The sequence below is a fragment of the Microtus oregoni genome, unplaced genomic scaffold, assembly GCF_018167655.1.
Source record: "Microtus oregoni isolate MIOR12 unplaced genomic scaffold, Mior012 000062F_ref0000492, whole genome shotgun sequence".
Taxonomy (NCBI): Eukaryota; Metazoa; Chordata; class Mammalia; order Rodentia; family Cricetidae; genus Microtus; species Microtus oregoni.
In genome coordinates this window covers 7280535-7302515 of record NW_024543872.1, presented here as the reverse complement: position 1 = coordinate 7302515, position 21981 = coordinate 7280535, and the positions used below count along the sequence as shown (strand labels likewise).

Sequence of the window (21981 nt, the reverse complement as noted above, 5' to 3'; positions counted from 1 at the left end):
GCCGCCCAGGGTCACCAGGAATCTCTCTCCACACACTGGACTGGAGAAATTCCCCCTCTACTGAGCGTCTAGGAGACACACCCTCCAGGACGTTAACTACTATCTAGATCTCAGCAAAACATCCAGAGAAGAGGCATAGTGAGCACAGCTTCTGGGTTTGAAACCCCAGAATTGGGAAAAATGGAGGTCCCTCCCAACAGAACAAGTGGAAGCTGATTGTTCCGGCCTAGGTGATCTTGCTGTCATGTTCTTGGTTATGTGGCAAACCAAGCATTCAAGTAGAACAGCCTACTAGATACTACAGCTGTGCAGCTAAAACTCCTGTGGGAAAACTGGTCCAGCAAGGTAGGTTTGGAGGTCTCCAGCATAGAGTCAGTGCTGAAACCATCAACAGAAGTCTTAGGGGAAATGCAGAGTAGACAAAAAGAAGAAAAGAAAAAAGAAAGAAAGTGGGGGAGGACTGTGGATTCTCTCAGAAGCCCAGAGAATTTCAAGGGGATGGTAACTCAGAGCAGAAAAACATCATAGTCTCCTCAGTGCTCTGTGAGGAGTCTAGAAACCAGATTTGCCTTTGAAAGGTCACACTTGGCCTGTTCTTGCAAATGGGCACTTGCTGAGGTAGGATGCTCAGGCGCCTCCTGCCCTGCTTCAGTTCAGCCCAGACAGAATGCATCCCGCTGCCCTTCTTACTGCTGATGGTCCTTTCTCCTCCCTGTTATGCATGAGCTGTGGCTCCCAGTGGTGCGGCCAGGCTGACTGCCACAGAGACAGCCCACCCTGTCTCCACAGTGAGTGGCGCAGCTGCTGTGTATTCCCAGTACAGCTCTGCCTCCAGCGCCAGCTCAGGGGCAGGAGCTTTCACCTGTTCTTCCAGGGGGGAAAAAAAAACGTTCTGAGCCGTTCTTTATCTGTTCCCATTCTCCTCACGGCCACGGTTGCCTTGCCTACATTTCAGACTTACAGCTCTCTTCTCCCCGGATTTTGTTTTTGTTTTTCTAAGAGGGCATCAGACAATCAGCAGCAAAAAGGCCAGTTTGTTTAATTTAAATATACTGCGGCAAAGTGAAGGTAATGGTCCACACAGGCCATCTGCTGCCTGGCAGGTATCCATGAGTCAGGAAGAGAGCCGGAGACTAAAATGTCCTCCGTCCTGTTGCCATGCTAACAGTCAGGCTGGGGGACTTGGGGTGCTTGGCGGAAGGAGGGCTTGCTCTCAACCTTAGCCATTTTACCACAGGCCTCCCTGGACTTGATTGCTTGACTATAAAGTGTACCAAGGAGATTAAAATAACCTTATCTGTTCCTTACAGAAAAGAAGGAAAAAAGGAGGGTTTTTTAATTTATTTATGGAGTCCCTACTGTGTGCCAGCCACCATACTGGGGATGCCTAAAGGCAGGCAAGAGCTGCGCCCTGATCGTTTTTACTAAAGACAATGCCCTTTTCTCTCTGCAGCTGGTCCTCTGGCAGATCCTTTGCCTCTGTGTCTGAGTTCTCATGGCTCTGGGGAGGGATCCCTGTCCTCAGCTCACCTTCTCTGGCATACTCCGTACCTGTTTCGGCTCCAGTGTTTGGTTTGTGTTCTAGATAAGGGACGAAGTCATAATCTGCATCCTCCCTTTTCTTGTACGTGCTGGAAATGAAGTTGATTCTTCTATAGAAAATCACAGTCGTTCTGGGATTGCAGCTCGGTGGTAGAGGCCCATGTCTACTCTTACCAAAGGGAGGTGGGAAACCATAGTTCGCTTCAGTCTTAGGACGGTGGTGTTGTGATCCAAGCATACTCAGCTTCTCCTAGCCATCCGAGGCCTTCTCCTGATTTGTTTGTCGCTGGTTGGCCTCTGTGGGTCTCAGTCTGTATGTGCATTAAGGGAAATAGGTCATAAGACCCTGGAATACACAGACGTAATTTCCACACACTTTCTTGAGTTTTCCATGCCTTTGCTGGTTTGACAATGAGAAACAGCAGACTGGACTGCTGCTCAGATCGGAGTGTACCTCTAGCTCTACACCCCCGGCAGGAGTGTTTCTACCATAAGGGGTGTCTGCATTCAGGGAACCTGAGTTATAGGACATTTGTCGTGTGTGTGCTTATTGGTCAGATGTGTTACTGACCATGCTGGATGCCAGCCTTAGCTATGGAATGTGTTACAAGTGATGTCTCAGGAATCCTCAAAGTTCTGCAGTGTATTGTGGGGCTTCTCTTCTTCCCAAGGCCAATGGCCCTCCTACCTTGGGCCATCCCACTAACTCTTTTACTTTTTCTGGGGATTCCCCTGCATCCCCTGCTACCCACCCCACTGTGCTGCTCATATACTGCTCATGCTGGATTAGTGGTTTTTGGTTTCATTTTGTTTTTCTGGGGGGAGGGGTTCAAGACAGGGTTTCTCTGTAGCTTTGGAGCCTGTCCTGGAACTAGCTCTTGTAGCCCAGGCTGGCCTCAGACTCACAGAGATCCACCTGCCTCTGCCTCCCGAGTGCCGGGATTAAAGGCATGCGCCACCACCGCCCACCTGGACTAGTTGTTTTTAATGGAGAGCCTGGCAGTCCCTGTGGCGAGGGCCTGCCTTGACTGTTGAGACAAGGTGCTAGTCTACCTTACTGCAGTACTACAGCTGGGTTCTCGGTGTCTATCTGGCCTACGCCTGATAAGTACCTGATCACGGTAAGGGAGACACAGCAAGGTGAGAGGATCACTGTGCACCACAGGCACTGTCTCAGTGTGCACCAGACATTCCAGTGTGTGCAGGGGACTTGGCATGTCCATAATTACAATACATGATCAGAAGGCTCTTTTCTCCAGCTTTCTTTCCAAAGCTAGTCCTGTGCCTCTCATCAGCCTCACGTCTTCAAGACCTCTGTGTGCAACGTCTCTGGGGTCGGCTAGACTTGTGAGGGAGGTTAGTTAGGTACAAGCAGAACATGTCGTCAGGTGACCTTGAGACAGAGATGGCTGCAGAGCCAATTCTCAGGAGCGTGCTCTTCTCTGACAGTGGTTTCGATTCAATTCAAGCACGGGCCACTTGGCATTGGGGACATGCAGTGATGTGGTGAAGGTTGTGGATCACAGCATTTTTATCTGAAAAATGCCTCCGTGCCAGCTAGCATCCTCCCGTTCATAGATGAGAAAACTGGACCCCAGAAATGGGAAAGTGTGTGTGTGCCATACGGTTGAGCGAGGAAGCCAGTCTCCATCTTCTATTTCCAATCCCTTGTCACTGACCCACTCTGCCTCCCTCTGTGCTCACCTGGGAAGAGCTGGGATTGCATCTCAGAGACTGCAACTTCCCTTTTGTGTTGGGTACAGAGCCTTGCATGCTACAGGGTGCTGATAGTCACGGACAGAGAGCCAGAGACTGGGTGTTGGTCGAGGCTACTGGTCACAGGGCCCCCAGTACACATTAGGAAAATGTTTTCCTGGTTACCTTTCCTTGCCTCTCTTCCTTCCCATGGGCTTCTTTCTGGGGGCCTTCAGTCTGTCATTGGGGCCTCTAGTTCTAGTCTCTCCCCAAATCCATTTGCCTACTTTGTCAACCCAATTCCAGCTTTGGTTGTCTACCAAAGTAGTTGTTTAAAAAACAAAAACACAGTAAGTTTGGTGCATGGATTATTTATTGCTACACAATTTAATCTCAAAACTGGCTTAGAAAAGCATATCACCAGGGCTGGAGAGATGGCTCAGCGGTTAAGAGCATTGCCTGCTCTTCCAAAGGTCCTGAGTTTAATTCCCGGCAACCACATGGTGGCTCACAACCATCTGTAATGAGGTCTGGTGCCCTCTTCTGGCCTGCAGGCATACACACAGACAGACTATTGTATACATAATAAATAAATATTAAAAAAAAAAGAAAAAAAAGAAAAGCATATCACCAAGCGTGTTGGTGCATGCTGTAATAGCAATCATATCACAACCCCTATGGGCCAGGAACCCTACGGAGACTCCTGTAAGGATAAAGTCAAGGGTCACCCAGGCTACAGCTACCATCTTTTATAGCCTAAGCTCAGAAGTGGCATCTGTCCATTTTTCTGATTCATTAGAAGCAAGTCACTTGGCCCAGCCTACATTCCAGAACAGATTATTTCAGGATGTGCGTGGCGGGTCACTTTGGGCTGTCTGAGGTCTGGCTCCCACATTTAGTTAGCTAGTCTGAGAATTTCACACAGAGATTTTCCAACGATGGATAGATTACCACTCACTGGCGAATCACTGCCTGACCTGGCTACTTCCCATCACAGAAGGAAGGGTGGGAAACTCGATGCCCCTCATCCTCGCCTGACGAGTACTCACTACGCACCAACCTGTGTAGAACACAGTGGTACAGGCATGGATTGTGAGAGGGCCATGCTGCCACAGAGGAGCAGAGCCCTGGTCTCAGGAAGGCTGATGCCTGGGGGCCCAGCAGGCATGCATGGGTCAGGAGGCGAGGGCAGAGGGCAGTCGTGCACCTGAGAGAGAGAGAAGACAGTATGAGACCTGCTGGTCAGTGAGGACACAGTCCTGTCAACAGAGAGAATGCAGCATTACCAGCACTCCTGTTTTGTTATTGTTGTTCCATCTGAGCAACAAAGTAATAGCCCCTTGACATCCCTGGACCAATGGCATCCACAGCCAAGACCAGTTCCTTCTCAGGCAGGGCTGAAGCAACTGCATAGCCATGAGCCACACACTGTGTCTTTGAGCTACTCCGAATACCAAAGTAGACAAGAGTTCACTGAGCCCCTGCCAGCTCTATCCCAACTTTTTTCTTAACTTATTTTTTCAATTTTATGTGTATGAGTTTTTACCTGCATGTATGTATGTGCACCGTGTGCTCTAAGTGCCTGAAGAGGTCAAAATTGATTAATTAGATCCCTTGGAACTGGAGTTACAGATGATTATGAGCCACCATGTGGGTGCTGGGACTTGAACCTGGGTCCTCTGGGAGAGCAGCCAGGGCTTATAACCACTGAGACCACTGAGCCATCACTACAACTCCCTGTTCCAGCAGTTTTAATATGCAAATACTGGTGGCTGCTGAGAGGGAGAGAGTCATTTCTCTTCAGGAATGCAGCCCCTGAGAAACTACCCACCAACATGCTGGACTAAGGACTTTTTTTTTTTTCAAGTACATGAAATTGGAAGGGAATAGTGGTAGGGCGAACTGTGGGAAGAATTGGAGGGGAGGGACTGGGGTGGATTTGATCAAAACACATTTTTTATATATGTATGAAATACTCAATTTAAAAAAATATTAACTGACCATAAGTGGATCCACTTGTAACTGTGAAGAAATGACACAGACTCTGGAAAAGTAAGGAATGATAAAATGTTTAGTAATTACTAACAAACAAAAATTAGTTATTTCACAAAATAAAAAAATACTTAGTCAAGTCACCTTTTATTAATCCAAGTTAGTGGACTCTGGGGTTTTCTGTGCTAGGATCTATTAAATCGTTGCCAGCAAACATTTGTATGCTTTAGGTGGGTTTATGTTTTCATTTCTCTCAGGGAGTACTCAGGAGTGGGGTTGCTGGGTTACGTGGGTAGGCTTCTATTGAACCTTCTCAGAAACTGCTGAGATCCTTTCTGCCCCGGCAGTAGGAGGTTTCAGGTTCCCACACCCTTGCCAGTCTTTTCAGCTGTGTTGCTCCTCAGCAGTTCTGAGCAGAGCATTGTGTGTGCAGCGTCCCTCTCCCTGGGGACTTGGCGTGTACATAATTACAACACTCAAAAACCTTTGAGGAAACGTGTGCTCAGATTTCACCCACTTTACGGTCGGATTGCATGTCACCTTACCCAGTGAGGAGAAATCTCCACATGCTCTGCTTCAGATAGAATTTGTGGATGTTTTCTTTCAGTCTGTGCCGTCCTCTTGGTGCACATCCAACTTAAATTCATCTTTTTAACTGTAAAATTCAGTGTTGTGTTTTTAAACTCTATTTACAGAGTTTTGCTGTCATCATTACCTTCAGTTTAAGAACTCCATCACTTCATCAATCTCAAAAAAACCGTCACACCCGTTCACAATCTTCCCTCAGTCTTCCCAGCCCCCACTCTTAACTATGTAACCACTAACATACTTTGTGATTTCCCTACTCTGGTATTTTTGTGTAAATTTAGATTATGTGTTCATTTGTTAATGGCTTCCTTCACTTAGCAAAATGTTTTCACAATATGTGGATGTCATCAGTTCTTTGTTCCTTTTTATTGCCTAATACTATTCCACCGTCTGGCTATAGCTCATTTTATTTAAGGCAATTCCCCAGTTGACATCCGAGTTGTTTCCACTCTTTGGCTGTGTTAGTGTTCTTGTGCACATCTGGACGCTGACTTCTGTTCAGACACGTTCTCATGTCTCCTGGATGGGAATATATATATCTGAGAATGGAATGACCGTGTTATGTGGTACTCAGCCCTTTGAGGAGTATCCAGACCATTTCCCAAAGCAACTGCATCATCTTACACTCCTGTTGGCACTGCCTGCGGATTCCAGTCTCTTGACGTTCTTGTCGGCACTTGTTATCTTTTCTGTAGAATTCACCCTAATGGGTGTAAAGTGGTCTCTCATCGTTCCTTCATCTCTTTCCCCAGTGTTCAGTGCCATCGAAAGTCTTCTTCATGCCTGTTGTACTTTTTTGTATCTTTAGAGAGTTATCTTCTTGATCTTTGGCTCGTTTTGTAATTAGATCATCTGTCCTTTTATGACTGAGTCGGGAGAGTTCTTTGTATTGAGAGGTAAGGCCCCTTATCAGATATGTCATCCTGAGACTTTTCTCCCTTTGTGTCTTCCTTTCACTCTCTTTTCGTTGTTGCTTTTCACTTATTTTATTATTTTATGTGTGTGTGCACACACAGGCCCATGGAGGCCAGAAGTGGGCACTGGTTTCCTCAGAGCCACCTGATATAGGTGCTGGGATCTAAACGCCAGTTCTTTGACAGCAGTGATCTCTTCAGCTGTGACTGCTGGAACAGGATCTCAGGCAGCCCTGGTGGTCCTGACTGGAGCTCCTGGTACAGCTGAGGCTGGTCTCCAGCCCCACACCCGGCTGCCTCTCTCTCCAAAGGTCTGGGGTTACTGGCACACCCAACACCGAGATCTCTCTTGTCTCAAGCTTTTTTTGTTGGTTTTGGGTTTTTGTTGTTGTTTTGTTTTGTTTTTTAGACAAGATCTTTCTTTTTAGCTCTGGATGGCCTGGAAGTCACTATGTAGATCAGGCTGGTCTCAGACTCAGAGTTCTGCCTGCCTCTGCCTCCCCAGTGCTAGTCTAGTTTTATTTATTTAGAGTGTTGAGCCATTTTTTAGTTGATCCCCTCTTATGGAGTTTAATGACTTACTTTGAAAAGCAAAGGGTTTTTTTTTTAATCAAGATGATAATTTTACATCTCTCTGCAGTATAGCCTGATCTAATTTATATATTGTATCAATGAACTAGGATAGCTATCATTATAAGCAGGTAATAATTTCCTGTGATAAGAACATTTGAAACCTCTTCTGGATATTTTGGTAAAAGTCTCTAACTTAATTTTTAAAAAGCTCATTTATTATGGGCTAAGGAGTTGGCTTGTTAAAAGCACCTAGCCTGAAAGAATAAGGACATGGTGGCACACCATGTAGTCCCAGCACTGGGGATGCAGAAATAAGGCTACTCCTGGGAGTCACTGGCCACCTAGACTAACCTAATCAGTGAACCACAGTTTCAGTGAGAGACCCCCATCTCAGGTGGACAGTGGAGAGATAGCTCAGCGGTTGAAAGCCATGGCCATGCTGGATGTGGTGAGAAATACCTACAGTCTCAGCATTTGGGAAGTAGAGGCAGGCGGATCTTTTGTGAGTTCCAGGACAGCCAGGGATACACAGAGAAACCTGTCTTAAACAAACAAACAAAAAACCTGGTTGCTCTTCCAAAGGACCTAGGTTCAGTTCCAAACACTCACATGGCAGCTCACAGCCATCTGTAACTCCAGTTTCAGGGGGTCTGACTCATCTTTGGGCACCAGATACACATGTGGCACACAGACCCACACATGCAGGCACAACACCCATTCACATAAAATAAAAATAAATAAATCTTAAGAAAAACTAGGAGGGGACTAACTGTAGAAGGTGCCTAATACTGCTCTCTGGTTTCTCTGTGCAGCATAAACACACACACATTAAAAAACAAAACGATTTATTCCTTTCTTTTCTTTTTAAGTGAATTTTTTTTTAGAAAGATTTGTTTATGTGTATGAGTGCACCATCTGCACGTGTGCCTGCATCAGAGGAGGGCATCGGATCCCATTAGAGATGGTTGTGAGCCACTATGTGGTTGCTGGGATTTGAACTCAGGACCTCTTGGAAGAGCAGCCAGCACTCCTAACTGTTGAGCCATCTCTCCAGCCCAGCCCCCCTCTTTTTCTTTTAAACATAATGATTTGGGTATTATGTCCAAGAAGCCTTTGCATAAGATTTTCCTTTGCCTTCTTTGAGAAATTATGAAATATTAGCTCTAATACTTACTATGCTTCATTTTGAAGTTCTGTTGGTTTGGGGTGTTTGGGTTTGGTTTGGTTGGTTATTCGAGACAGGGTTTCTCTGTTTATTCCTGGCTGCCCTGGAACTCACTCTGTAACCAGGCTGGCCTTGAACTCAGAGAGCCACCTGCCTCTGCCTCTCACATGCTGGGATTAAAGAGGTGCGCCACCCCTACCTGGTGCTTTGTCTTTTTAATGTGATGTGAAGTAAGGGTCTAAATTCATATTTATTTGTATCATGGCTCACTCTCTAAGAGTATGCTAAGTGATAAAAGCAAATTTAAAAGTAATTATTATAGTTCAATGCCATTCATACAGAATTTAAAGGCATGAAAATGTTATATTCATCTTTATGAATATAATACATGGGTTTAAAAAAAAACTTCCACACCAAAATCTCTGGTAAGAAAAACAGGAAGTTTCCAAAGGGAAGAATGAAGGTACTGACCCTGTGAAGAATTGGTGGTAAAGGAGTCTTCAAGTCTGTCTGTACTATTTTAGATTAAAATAAATTGTATGTAATTATTCATTTGGGGTGACTGATGGTATTATACTCAGTCATTTTCTGAGCTTTTATATTTCTTAATTAAAGCACACAGAGTTGGCATTATGGTATTCCTGTGATCCCAGTACTTGGGAGCTAGAGGCAGGAGGAAGAGGAGTCCAAGGCTGTCGTCAGTTCAGGGCCAGCCTAGGGTACGTGAGACACCCATACACAGAGATTCAGCAAAAATCACAGAGAACAGGGCAGAGTGGCATGCTCCTAAAATCCCAGCATGGAGCCGCAGCAGGGGGATCTTTAAGTTGAGGCCATATCTCAGAAAACAAACCTAGAAAACAGGAGTGATAGAAAACAAAATAGTCCATTCAGCACCCACACAGCTGCACAGGAGGGCAGGCACTGTGCGTCCCTCCAGGCAGCTCGTCTGGGGCATATTCTGTCTGTGTGGCGTTTCTGGGCTAGATCCCCGGGGGAATTCGCAGGAATTTGTGTTCACTGTCACTTCTATTCTCCCAGTTTTGCTCCCACAAAATCCACCGACCTGACCACCCTGGGTCAGGGAACTGCCCCTGAGTAGTTTAACTGTCACACCCTGTTGCTCCAAGCTACCTCTTAGGGGTTCAGCCCTGTCAAGATGGAAGTGAACATCTCTTTCCCAACCTCTGGCCATCAGAAACAGTGAAGTGTACAATGAACACAAACTTGGACGTTTCTGCAAGAAGCGCATGGCCACAGAAGTAGCTGCTGATGCCCTGGGTGTACAACAAATAAGGTTTTCCCACGGCGGAGTGAGTGGCATTCTTGTTCCAGACCCAGGAGAACTGGAGAGGGAAAGTGCACCTCCGTTCGGAGTGTTCTCAACTCGGTTATTTTTAAGAGAGAAGGATATTCCTGGACTGACAGACAGACACTACTGTGCCTCAGTGGTTGGGACCCAAAAGAGCTAGCAGAATCTGAAAACTTAAAGATGATGTCCGCCAATGTTGTCAGAAAACCCTTAAAGGAGGTAAGAAGCCCAGGACCAGTGCACCCAAGATTCAGCACCTTGTTTACTCCATGTATCCTGCAGCACAAACGCTCTGAAGAAACAATATATTAAGCAAAATAAGGAGGCTCCAGAACATGCTAAGCTTTTGGCCAAGAGAATGAAAGATACCAAAGAGAAATACCAGGAACAGATTGCCCAGAGCTATAGGCTGTCCTTACCAAGAGCTTTTACTTCCAAGTCTGAGTCCAGTCAAAAATAAACCTTTAAGAGTAATGAATAGCTGGGCGGTGGTGGTGCACACCTTTAATCCCAGAACTCGTGAGGCAGAGGCAGGCGGATCTCTGTGAGTTTAAAGCCAGCCTGGACTTCATAGTTCCAAGATAACCAGGGCTATATAGAAGAGACCCTGTCAAGACATAGGGAGGGGGAGAGGAATAAATGATCAGCTTGGGGGAAAAATCCAGAACTATACCAGGCTTTCCTGAGGAAGGTCCCCCTCTAATGAGCATGTGGCCGCTCTCTCCTGGTCCTTGGCTACTCAAACAGACCTCCCTGAGCAGGCATGGCAGTTTCGCTGACCAGGCCTAGGAGGCACTCTACAGCTGAGCCTCTGACCGCCAGCTACTGGGGTGAGATCTTGAGCGTGAGAAGGAAGGCTGCTGTACAGCCGCGGAGCGGAAGGGTTCTTCTGGCATGGCCCCTGGCAAGCTGTACTTCCTCCCACACACGCTTGAGAAGCCTCACACGTGATCTTGATTTTCATCTATAAAAGTTGTATTAAAAGATGGGCAGTTTCTACCCACAGGACTTGTGGGATCAGATGAGGATGGGTACAGAATGTTGACATGCAAACACGAGGATCTTTGTGGGGTTTTTTGTTAATTTTTTTTCTTTCTTGGATCTTCCTGGATGCAGCCTTTCTCCTTGCCATATGCTTCCAACCTCTCTCAGCCTCTTCTTTTGGTTTTGATTTTCACCCCGTAGTTTTGAACTTTCTCTGTAGCCCAGCCCTTTGAGTTCCCAGCCATCCTCCTGCCTCCTAAGTACGAGGTCTCAGCCTGTTCTTAAAATGCTCTTACTCCCACACTGCCCTCTTCCTTCTTCTTTCTCTTCCTTTTCTGAGTCCTGGCCATTTTTTTTTTTTTTTTTAAAGCATGGTCCTGGCTGGGAAGTGCTTTCCTCTTTTGTTAGAGAGATCGGCACCCAAAATGACATGTTTTCTCTCCCATCCTCCCAGGCTCAAGCCACAGGGTCACCTCACACATCACCCACTCATGGAGGTGGCCGCCCTATGCCCATGCCCGTGCGTTCCACGTCTGCAGGCTCCACCCCTACCCACGGCCCACAGGATTCACTGAGTGGAGTTGGAGGAGACGTACAGGAGGCCTTTGCACAAGGTGAGTTTCCAGGCAAGTCTGTGGAGAGCTGAGGGGCTGAAATCACATACCGGATCCCTGCCAGCATTTTCCCAGCTTTCCTTTTGTGCTCTTGACTTAGGAGGATCAGATAACGTGGCCTTAGTAATCAGATTTACAGTATAAATAAGTTATGCGCTGGGTCCTTCTCTATGATAGGCTGGTCTTCCATGGGAGGTCTGCAGGCATGCGTGTGAAGACAGCTGGCCTCCTGGGTTCTGAGCTCTAGCCTGAAGGAAATGCCTCGCCCTTTGGACTTTGCTCCTTACACATTTGTCCCCAAAGGTCCTTAGAATAAGTAAGAACAGGAAGAGAAGTGATTTCCATAGGACCTAAGCATGCATTTGCCACGGCCCACTGAGGAACCAGAGACCTACAATCTTAAATAATGGTCAAGGGAGTCTGGAGGGGAGGGAATGGGGACAAGGAAATGGGAGGCCCCTCACTCTGAGACTGAGGAACTTTGTGGGGCAACACTAAGCCAGAACTCTGCTGTGGTGCCTTCGAAGCATTGGACTTGCCAGGCCCCTGCTCTCCCGGTGGAGAAGACGAATGTTCCAGGAGCATGCAGACCTGCGGCAGTCCCACCTTCCCTAGTCACCTCTGCACCCGGGCTCCAGGGCCACACTGCCTGGGGCATCTCTCGGCGCCCTTTTCCATGCTCACCCATCTGCACTGCCATCTGCTCTGACTCCTCAGGTACAAGGAGGAACCTCCGCAATGACCTGCTGGTGGCTGCTGACTCCATCACCAACACCATGTCATCCCTGGTGAAGGAGCTTCATTCAGGTGAAACCCAGAGCTCTCCACCAGTCTCCACCTCCCCTGTGCCCACATCTTCCGGCCCTCTCCTACCACTGGGCACACAGCCTTCCTGCCACTCCGTTTTCCCTTCTAGGAGCACACAGGATCTTCACCCGGTGCCTCCCTCCCACACGTGATCACAGTTTATATTAACAGTCTGAAGGAGCAGACACAGCTCCTCAGTGCAGCCAGATCCCCGCCTCACTCCCTGTCTCCACCTACACTTTGTCCACAGTCTCTTTCCCTAGGGTCCATCGCCTCATTCTGAAGCTATCCTGGATGTGGCAGCAGTCAGCACAAGCCACCTGTCTCTATTCCAGCCGCCCTCTGGCTTCCTGCTGTTTGATTCTGTTTAGAAACCCTGTCTTCTCCTTTTGTCCATGACCAGGCTCTGATCTCACCTGAAGATCCCAGCTGCTGCTCCCTCCATTCTTTACCTTTGGTACTATTTGACTTCTCTCTCCATCTCTCCATGACTCAGCCAGTGCAGTGGCTTCCCAGAGTCCTCTGCTTCACAGCGTTTTCCCACAAAACCACCGAGTAGACCACAGCTCCATCAGGGATATAGCCACTCGGTGCTCAGGAGTTACTTTGTAGCCTTAGCGTTCCTATGAAAGCTGCCATCCCCAGTGCTGCAGTGCTCACACTGAAGGCTCCTCTGTGTCCTTTCTTACCCAAGGCAGTGCTTGTAAGAACTCTGCAGTGGCCTCTAGCAGGGCTGTCAAGCTAAAGCACAGAGCAGGGTTTCCAGGGACCGTTCAGACAGTCCTGAGGAAGGCACGCCCAGGGTGTTTTCAGCGGGGGGAAAGCATCTCCTTTTGGGCTGTCATTTTTTCCACACCTCAGCCTTCAAGTCCTTCTGTTTTCCTTCAGAAGAGATTACACCTGTGGCCTGATTGGCTTTCCCAGCTCAGGTCCGTCACCCATTCTGCCACAGGTGATATGATGCCTTCACCCTCTCTCATCCTGTTTCTCATGCCCATACCAAAGCCCAGCCCTCACGGTACAGGCACAGAGCTGGGGATGGGTGACCTCAGGATGATTAGAAAGCTGATTAGAAAGCCCTTTCTCAAATACAGCTCCCTGATAGGTTTCAGTTGGTGTTTTAGAGGGAATTTCTTAGGGATTTTTAGGACATGCAGAGAAAGTAGTTGGAGTTTATGCAAAACGAACGACTCACAAGCTCTGCACTCAAGAATGGGAATGTAACTCGATTGACAGGAACTGATCAGGCATGGCAGTACATGCCTGCCATCCCCAATACTTGGGAGGCTTTAGGAATTCAAAGCCCACCTAGGCCATATGGTGGGGGGAAGGGGCAAGAACATCAGTCAATATGAAAAGCTGGTTTTAATAAAATCGCATTATTTATGTGCATTAGGTGTATTAGTGATCCTGTTGTACAACCTCCTTGTTTTAGAATGTGGGCTCTTTTAGAAAAATTACTTGCTTGCAATCACACAGCATGCAGAGGCAAAGCTAGTTCTAGAGCTCGGGTGTAGAGAAACATGGAGCCAGGGCTCTGAGCTGACCCCGGACAGACTACAGGGCAGTCTCTGTGAGGTTCCTTTTCCCAAGCACAGAAGCCTATATCTGACACAGACAAATGCACACATGACCCAGCACCCTTGTTAAAGACAGAGATAAACACTGTTCCTCAGTGGATGGGAGACTCATGGTGACTCCCTTGAAGTGGCTTCATGGGCCTTTATTAGGCTAGGAGTGGTTATCCAGGTCGGCTTTTCATACATGTCCTACAGCCTACATAGGACACACATCTGTAGTTTGTCTTCCCCATCTTCCAAAAAATATTTTCAACTAATGGAATCCTAGAGTTCAAAAGGATCTTAAAGATATTTCATTGAGCTTTCTGTCAATTTAAAAGCCTCCAGTTTGAATATTTTCAGGGAACTCATGTATAGCCAGGTCTAATCACTGGCGATTTCTTCCTTATTAGGGAACTGAAATCTTCCTTTCTATCATGGGTTATTTCCCGCCTAAAGCCGCCCTAAGTCCAGACTTCCTCTCCAGGCCTCCTTTAGAGTGGTAGATAATGCGGTAACTCCCAAGTTTTCTCCTTTTCTAGGAATTCTACCCAGTCCCTTTAACATGCATCAAATATGCCAGCCGGTGATATCATGCCCTCTGCTTCATGGATGTGCAGGGTTCCAATCAAGCATTGTCAGGGTGTGGAGCTGTTGGGCATGGTCAAGGGACATGTATACACCCTGGAAGCTGCTTGCTGCATTAGGTCTCTGCCTCAGGCCTCCAGCCTCCCTCACTGGTACTAGACCAAACAGTCACTGGCCTCCTTGGACTTGTTTCCACAGTAGAGGAAGGTGCAGAGAAAGAAAAGGAGATGCAGGATGAAAAAGTCAGGACCCCTGGTCTGAATGGGAGCCCAAGCGCCTTCCTTTCCCTTTGTTCCCGCCTCTCTTCTAATACTCCCTCCCCAAGTCTGCAGCCCCCTCAGTTCCTCTTGCCTGTTCTCCCAACTGCCTCTGAGGTGTGCCCACAGGTGGTAACACCGGTCAATACTCACACGCTGGGATGCAAATGAGTCATAGAACATTGCCCTACTTCACAGGGTTGATGGTCTCGTTGGAGAAGCACAACTGAGACATGCAGAGGAAGTGTGGGAGAAGACAGAGCAGCAGAAGAGGTGGATCAGAAAGTATTAAATGTCGGCTGGGGTTCCTCACCCAGCACACCTAAAGCCCATGCTAGACTCCCGCACCACATAGACCACAGAAGCAGGGGCATGCCTGTAATCCCAGTGCTTGGCAGGTAGAGACAGGGGCATCTGAGATTCAGGCTCATTCTCTGCTGCAGAGTGAACGTGAGGCCAGTGTGGCCTACATGAAGCTTTGCCTCAAAAGAAAACACCATTGAATCTGGGTGTGTTGGCATTCAGCTTTAATCCCAGCACGCAGAAGGCAGAGGCAGGCAGATCTATGATTTTGAGGCCAGCCTGGTCTACGGAGCAAGTTCCAGGAGAGCCAGAGCTACACAGAGAAACCCTGTCACAAAACAAAACACACCAAACCATTAGATGTATAGCAAATAGTACTAAGACTCCTGAAAAGGAAAAGACTTGTAGGTTGGAATAGATGGCTTCCTGGAAGAATAAAGCAAGAAAGGAAGGTGTTGGTGAAGGACAATAATGCCTTCTTAGACTCTATGTGTAATGTACCAAGCTTCATGCTCTTGTCATCTTTCAGTTTTATTTATTAAGCAGATAACAAAATCCTCTTGAGGCGTTTGAGAGTCTCCAGTTCTATCTATCATATATTAATATGTTGTTTTTCTCCAGAACGTAAACTCCCTAAGGCAGAGATTTTGGTCTTTGTTGTTGGTGATGTATTCATTCCCAGTGTCAGGAACAGTGTCTGCCATCTAGGAATGGCAGTGAATGAACCTAAGGAAAGGTTAAGGGCGACATGATAACGTTAAGTGAGGGGGAGTGGTCTACAAGCCTCAGGAGGTGAGGAGAGACCCATGCTACCTCCCGGCTTCCTGCTAGACCCAGAGGTAGGTCTGTCACACAGCCCTGGGGGCAGGGGGAGAATTCTAGACAAGGCTCTCCGAGGCTCATTAACTGGGCAGGTTAATAAATGGCAGGACCTGGACTTACTCCAGGAGTTCCAACTCCAAGCCAGTGCTTTAGTCCAAGCAGAACAATTAGACCAAGCGAAGTGGGGAAGCCCCAGTGAGGTGTGAGGCAGTCAAAGGGGGACAGGTGGGAACCCTCTCAGGACAGTGGCTCTGTGGTGCCGCTTAGCCCCTGGGATGGTACGGATAAGAGAGAGCGTTTGCAGGCTCAGGGGCAAGGAGTTTGTCAGCAAGGGCACTGACATTGCCTAGGAGACAGGAGAAAACATTGTCTAAGTACAGAAACTATTAGAAGCCAAATCGAGGCCTGGGAGAAATAGGCCACTGGGCATGAGTTTGCTGTCCTGGCCACACACCTCAGGCTGTCAGAGGAGAAACAGCCATTTGGAGGTCCAGGTCCAGATAAGAAGGCCATGAGGCAAGAGAAACCAAGATGTGCCTCTCATGTAAACACCAACCCGCCCCAAACACATGTCTGTACCCCAACCAAACTCCAGCATTGCTATGGAAATGTTTTTACTAAAGGCATAGCAGCTGCCGCCTTGGCCCTCCCTTCCTGTGGCACACTGCTCTAGGAGTGCCTCCAGGTCCCTCCTCAGCTTCCCTCCGCCCCCCAAAGCAAGCCTAGAGCCCCGTCTTTGCCCTCCACTCTTGCCTTAGCCATGGACTGCACCCCCACCCCCGTAGGAACTGGAGTGGTTTCTGTTGGCCCAACCTCAGGGCCCTCTGTCTCCCTCACTGGCTGACCACCTCTCTGTCTGACTGGATGCTTGCTCCTAGCTCTTAGTATCTCTTGGTCCCTCTAAGTGCACATCCCAGGGCCTGTATGTCTGTGTGGAGACTGTGAGAATGCCTGAGCTTCTGTGGCTCTCAGGTGCCATCTCTAAGAGCAAGAGGGTAGAATCAGGGTGCAAGATGAGGGAAGTTTGTTTTTGTTGCCTCTAAACATTGTATGAGTCCTTGCAGATATCAAAATGTGGAGACATTCAGAATCAATAACTACCAATTTTACAGAGGACCATTTCTCTTCTTTGGGGTGAAGTCAGGCTCACGTGGGAAGCAGAGCTCAGTCAGCTCCCGGCTCAGTGCACATGGTGTCTTTAGCGCACATGAACAGCAGCACATGGGCTCTTTTGAAGAGCTCTGACCAAAGCAGGCTTCCAAGCTCTATTCACCCCTAGCTCTCACCTCTGTCTGCCCTATCCTTGCTGTCTGAATCCCAGAGAAGGATGCTGCTACTCTGTGGTACCCTTCCCTCTGAGCACCCCTTTATCCTGTGTGTAAAACAAGACCACACAGTGAGACATAGACTGACACCTCCTTTGGTTGCTCCAGTACTCCACATTCGTCTGAGCCACTCCAGAGCTCCTGTGTCCTTCAGAATGTCCCCTAGCGATCTAGTTTGTACACTGAACACGCCGATGCATATCTAGGCAGCAGCAACCCTCTCTGAGGACACACGTGGGCTCAGAATGTCCAAGGGGGAGCTGGCTAGCAATGTTGTTCCAGAACATAGAGAAACAATGTTCCGCTCAAAACTGTTTCCACTTTGTTTTCCTTTCAGAACCATGTAGGCTCTGGTCTCTCCCCCTCCCCCGCCCCTCATAGCCGCTCCCTAGAGTTGGTTTGATTTTTCTTCATAACATTCCCATGTCAGTTGTGGGTTATGAGTAACTGCCCTACCTCATTATCCCTGGCAGAAAAGCTCAATAGAAAGGGATATTTAAGGCTAGCCCCTGGGCCGGGTGGGTCAGGGAAGCCCCCTTAGAGAAGTCCAGGGGCCGGAGAAGAGCTGGAGTGTGACCTCAGTATTGTTTCTGCCTTTGCTGCCACAGGTTAGCCAAGGAGCAGCCCGGACACAGGAAGCCCAGGTGAGTAATGAGTCCTCGTCTTCCTCTTTTCCTTCTTCCCTCATAGGCCCCAAGCCAGAGCAAGCCTTGCAGTTAGGATTTTCTCGAAAGAACCAATTCTGCCTTTTCCTCTGCTCCCGCACAGCTGCCTCCACTGGACCTGTTTACCAGGTTTCCAGGCAGTGGCTTGACTTACATTGCGTGTCTGTGGCCTAGCGTCACCAGTAGCACTGACTGAAGCAGGTGGCAGAGTAGCCACCTTCCTGGGCTTCCTCTGCTTCTGTTGTCCTGTCCTCTGTAGCCACTGTCTACCCACAGCCAGAATTCCCCTGGGATCCTTTCACTCAACACTGCCCGCGTATGTGGTCCCTACCCAGTCACACGGACCACAGAGAGCCAATGAGTCAAAGGACAGACAAACATTCTTCTGGTCTTAAGGAATTAATCTGTCACATCTTTTTTTTTTTTTTTTAAATCTGTAGTCTTGATGCAACTTCCGAGTTTGCTTTCTTTTTTGTTTGCTTGTTTGTTTATTGGTGCTTCAAGACAGTCTCATTGTGTCGGCTTGACTGTTCCTGCTTCCCAAGTGCTGGGACTAAAGGGGTGTGCTACCAGGCCTGGTCTCCACTTCTTTTTTAAAAATTGAGCATCTTTTTCAGTTACAAATCTTCAGGGTAGAAAACCCAGGGCCATGGCACCACCAGCCAGAAAAGGAACTGTCTCAGATAACCTTCTAAGAATGTCATCTGAGAGCTGAACTGGGCCCCACCCTTCTTGCCAGGCCAGCTGCACACTTGGTCTGCAAAGCTGGCTGCAGGTGGGCAAAACCAGCGTACTGCAGTGTATGCAGATCAGGCCCTTCCTGTGGCAAGCCCGGACTGCCACACGCTGCTGGTGAGGTCAGGAACTGACTCAGAGACCTTCAGGTGCCCTCTGTCCGTAGGGCAAGAAAGACTGCATGGAAAAGAGATAGGTGAGCACCGTCCAGTCCACTCCATTGGTTCACATGAAGGAGCCAAAGCCCCCACTCGAGGACTTGGTGCCAGGACTGGTATCACATGGTGTTGCTGCCTCACCTCCCGACCTACGCCAGGAGTTATGAGAAGCCACAGTAGAGTTAGATGAAAAGTCCTGCGTACTGTGGCATGCTCTCTGCGGCCGAAGGCTTCCTCCCATTCCTCTACATTCTCTGCCCATCTCCTCTACCACACTTCCTCCCCTTCCAAACCCGCCATTGTGACCCAGTTTTTTTATTCAGTGGGAGCACTTCCTACCCCTGTGACATAAGCAGTGACCTCAGAAGACACGCACCCTCACCCTACCCCAACCCTGTCCACCAAAAGAGAAGAACTGAGGGCCCCAACCTCCACTCTCCCTGCAGATCTGCCGCTTCACAGCCATTGGCAGCTTTGCCCTGAGCCCCCAGTGTGCTTGTGACTAACAGTCTGTCTTGTACAGGCACAAAGGCCGAGGAGCAAGCTGGCACCAACAAGACAAGGGAAGGTCTTCCCCCAGAGGCACATTCCTCTCCGTCTTTCTGCTGCACACCTGGACCCGGCTTGCAGGCTGCCAGACTCACTCCACCACCAGAGAGAGGAGCCAAGCCTATGGGAAGTGGGGAGGGACTGCCTGAGGCCCCGGCTGGTGGGCCTCCTTGTGAGCCCTGCATGCACTAGCATCTGCATTCCTCCCTCAGGGCATGGTGTCATCTCTGCATCAGGAATTTACCAGGAGGTGGAAAAGAAAAGAAAAAGCACCCGAGCCTGAGCCCGTGTGTGTTCCTGGCCTAATGGGGTTCCTCCTGGCATCTGGCCAGAACAGGGTATGCTCCCTGGTGTGGGCACACAAGTTTCTTTCCTACCTTTGACCTTTAAAAACCAACAGGTCTCCTATGCAAAGAAAGCTGCAGGCCTAGCTCAGTTCTACAGACATTCACGCCCTGGCTTCAGTGCTAAAAATAGTGTCCTCCCCCCACCCCCTTCCTCTCTGAACTTCCACCTGCACAGTGCTCTGCAGTACTGTTGCTCTACAGCCAGGAGGAAGGCTGAGAACTGTGTGGTCCAGTCAATGGGGAGGCAGCAGTGTGTAAGCGCCAAGCTGGGGCTGGCAGCCAGGGGGCGCACTGCCCAGATGCTGCTCACGCAGCCTCTCCCCTGGGGTCCTGTGGCACATGTGATCGCTAAGTTCAATTCACATAGGATTTTTTTTTCTGCTCCTTGAGCTCCAGGATGTTATTTTTAGTAGAAGAGCTACTATAAATATTTATAAAGGGCAGTGACTGGAATGAAGTGAGAGGGCCCACAGCTGGCATTGCTGCATCCCCTACCCACCTCTACAGACCCCTCCCCAAATTTTGAGGTGCATGCAGAGCCGTGGCCTGAACCTGTGACCACACATGGATGGAATCCCATGAGAATCTCCTCAAGAAGCAGTTGGGAGAACAAAGGGTGGAGGCTGTTGCATTCCATCCCCGTCTGTCTCTCCGCCTGACCCCCATTTCTAGATGGAGTAACTCAAGGCTGAAGTGGGAGAAGGGATACGAACTTGCTGAGTCAAGGTCCTCTGGGTCCTAGGTACTATGTGTGAAAGGCAGGTGCACCATGGATTTCTGCCACTGTGAGGGCAAAAAATAGAAGTTGGGAGCTGGCTTCTGCTCGGCTGTTACAAAAACACTTGGCTCCCTGACACACAGATGGTTGGTTAGTAGGCAGAGCTAAGGACCTGGAGGGCCAGCAGGGGCTTGAGCACAGATAGCACAGGAAGGCTGCCACACTCAGGGAAAGGGGATCCTGGCTTATGGAATGCCGGGGCGGGGCAAAGATGAAAACCCCTGTGTAGAAAGTTCTGAGGACGCACTGCACACCCCGGTGCTGGAATTGACCAAGCCTCCCAGACAACACTGTGGGGTGCCTTACTTTCCCCAGCCCCACCCTTCACACTCTGTGCCTGGGAACAGGGCAGACTCCTGACTCCACATGAGACTCATGTTTCCCCCAAGGCAGCAAGAGACAAGAATAACACAAAGTACGAGGGCTGCAAAACCAAACTGCTCCCTGCTGGTCTGGGAGGAGTGATGCTCACCTCCCTATAGGAGAAGCTGGCCATGCCTGGGCAAGGCAAGGGTCGAGGGCCAAGAACAGGGCTGCATTCGTGCCTCCGATACCAGCATCTGGAACACGATCTCTACCTTTGTTATACCAACTCTTGATTTCTTTTAGAGCTAGGAACCCATTATTAGCTAAGGCGCCTGATTTCTTGGCATCTGCTTTCAGGCAAAATTCTATACTATGTCTCCCTAAACTGGAACATAGGAAGCCATTCTATGGTGGGAACTTCCTTGTTAATTTTCCATAGCCACTGAATTTAATTTAGGCAGATGGTCCAGCCTGGGTAGGCAGGCTGCTCTGCAGTGCCCTGGCCTGGATCGCTGCTGTAGGTGGCACGGGAGAACCAGATGCTCCCTGGGCCATCTTTTGTGTATGTTGAGACTCTAGCTGACCTGGAACTTGTAATCTTCCCACCTCTACATCTTGCATGGTGAGATTCCAGATCTGTGCCACCAGCCTGTGCCACCAACCTAGCCGTCCTGAGTCTTGAGGATGCAACCGCCCCTCTTAACTCTGGTGCATGACCGCAGCCATCTTGAACTTCTGTTCTCACCTGCTGTTCTTTATCTACTGGTAGACTCCTTTCTTGCACTGCCTGCTGCAGGTGCCCACCAGCTTTAGAAAGGAGCAGTTGCCATGGCAATGCCGAGTCATCTGAATCCCTGCTGCTGTGTCTGGAAGAGAAGGGCTCACGAGGAGCTGGTTGATGAGCTCCAAGCCTGACCACAGCGATGCACTCTTCAGCAGGGGTCAGGTGTTTGGTTACAGCTGGAGTGTGGGAGGCGGGCGGCTTACCTGCCTCTCGAAGACCTCTGTAATGGCAAACGAGTTACACCCTTACAGGCTCTAAGAAACGAAGAACTCCCAGAGCAGGGTCTTAGGCAATACTCTATCCTAGTAGTTCTCAAACTGAGCAGCATCCGGGTCTGCTAGAAGCCTTGTTGATGTCGCCAGTTTCTAATCCAGTTGCTCGGGGCTGGAGCAAGAGCTTTGCAGTTCTGTGGAGTCCCAAGTGATGTTGGTGCTCTCAACCTGGAACCTATACTGGCAGCACCACCCTGAGCTTTTATGAGGAGCAAACCAATCGCACCCGTGCAGGGAAATGCATTTTTAGTCAGTCAGAATACAGGCCAGAGTCTGTTGTCTGTTCTAGAGGAAGATGTGTTAGGGGGAACTCCAGAAATCCCATTTCTTGCCTGGGGACTGGAAGA

The 21981-nt window shown here is 48.9% G+C and overlaps 1 protein-coding gene across 9 annotated transcripts in view; it reads left to right on the top strand.

Moving 5' to 3' along the window:
- LOC121439635 (dystrobrevin beta) overlaps positions 1-19312 on the top strand; it is a 234448-nt gene extending 215136 nt beyond the window's left edge. For 5 of the 9 annotated variants that reach the window (XM_041640172.1, XM_041640169.1, XM_041640167.1 and 2 more), the window contains 4 exons: positions 11220-11379; positions 12097-12186; positions 17649-17684; positions 19122-19312. In XM_041640172.1, the coding sequence (XP_041496106.1) occupies positions 11220-11379; positions 12097-12186; positions 17649-17653 (255 nt within the window). In that variant the 3' untranslated portion in view covers positions 17654-17684; positions 19122-19312. Of the gene's footprint in view, positions 1-11219; positions 11380-12096; positions 12187-17648; positions 17685-17808; positions 17933-19121 lie in introns of those variants that run through there. The other 4 variants (XM_041640173.1, XM_041640171.1, XM_041640174.1 and 1 more) reach the window with 4 other exon arrangements.
- Positions 19313-21981: the final 2669 nt, after the last annotated feature.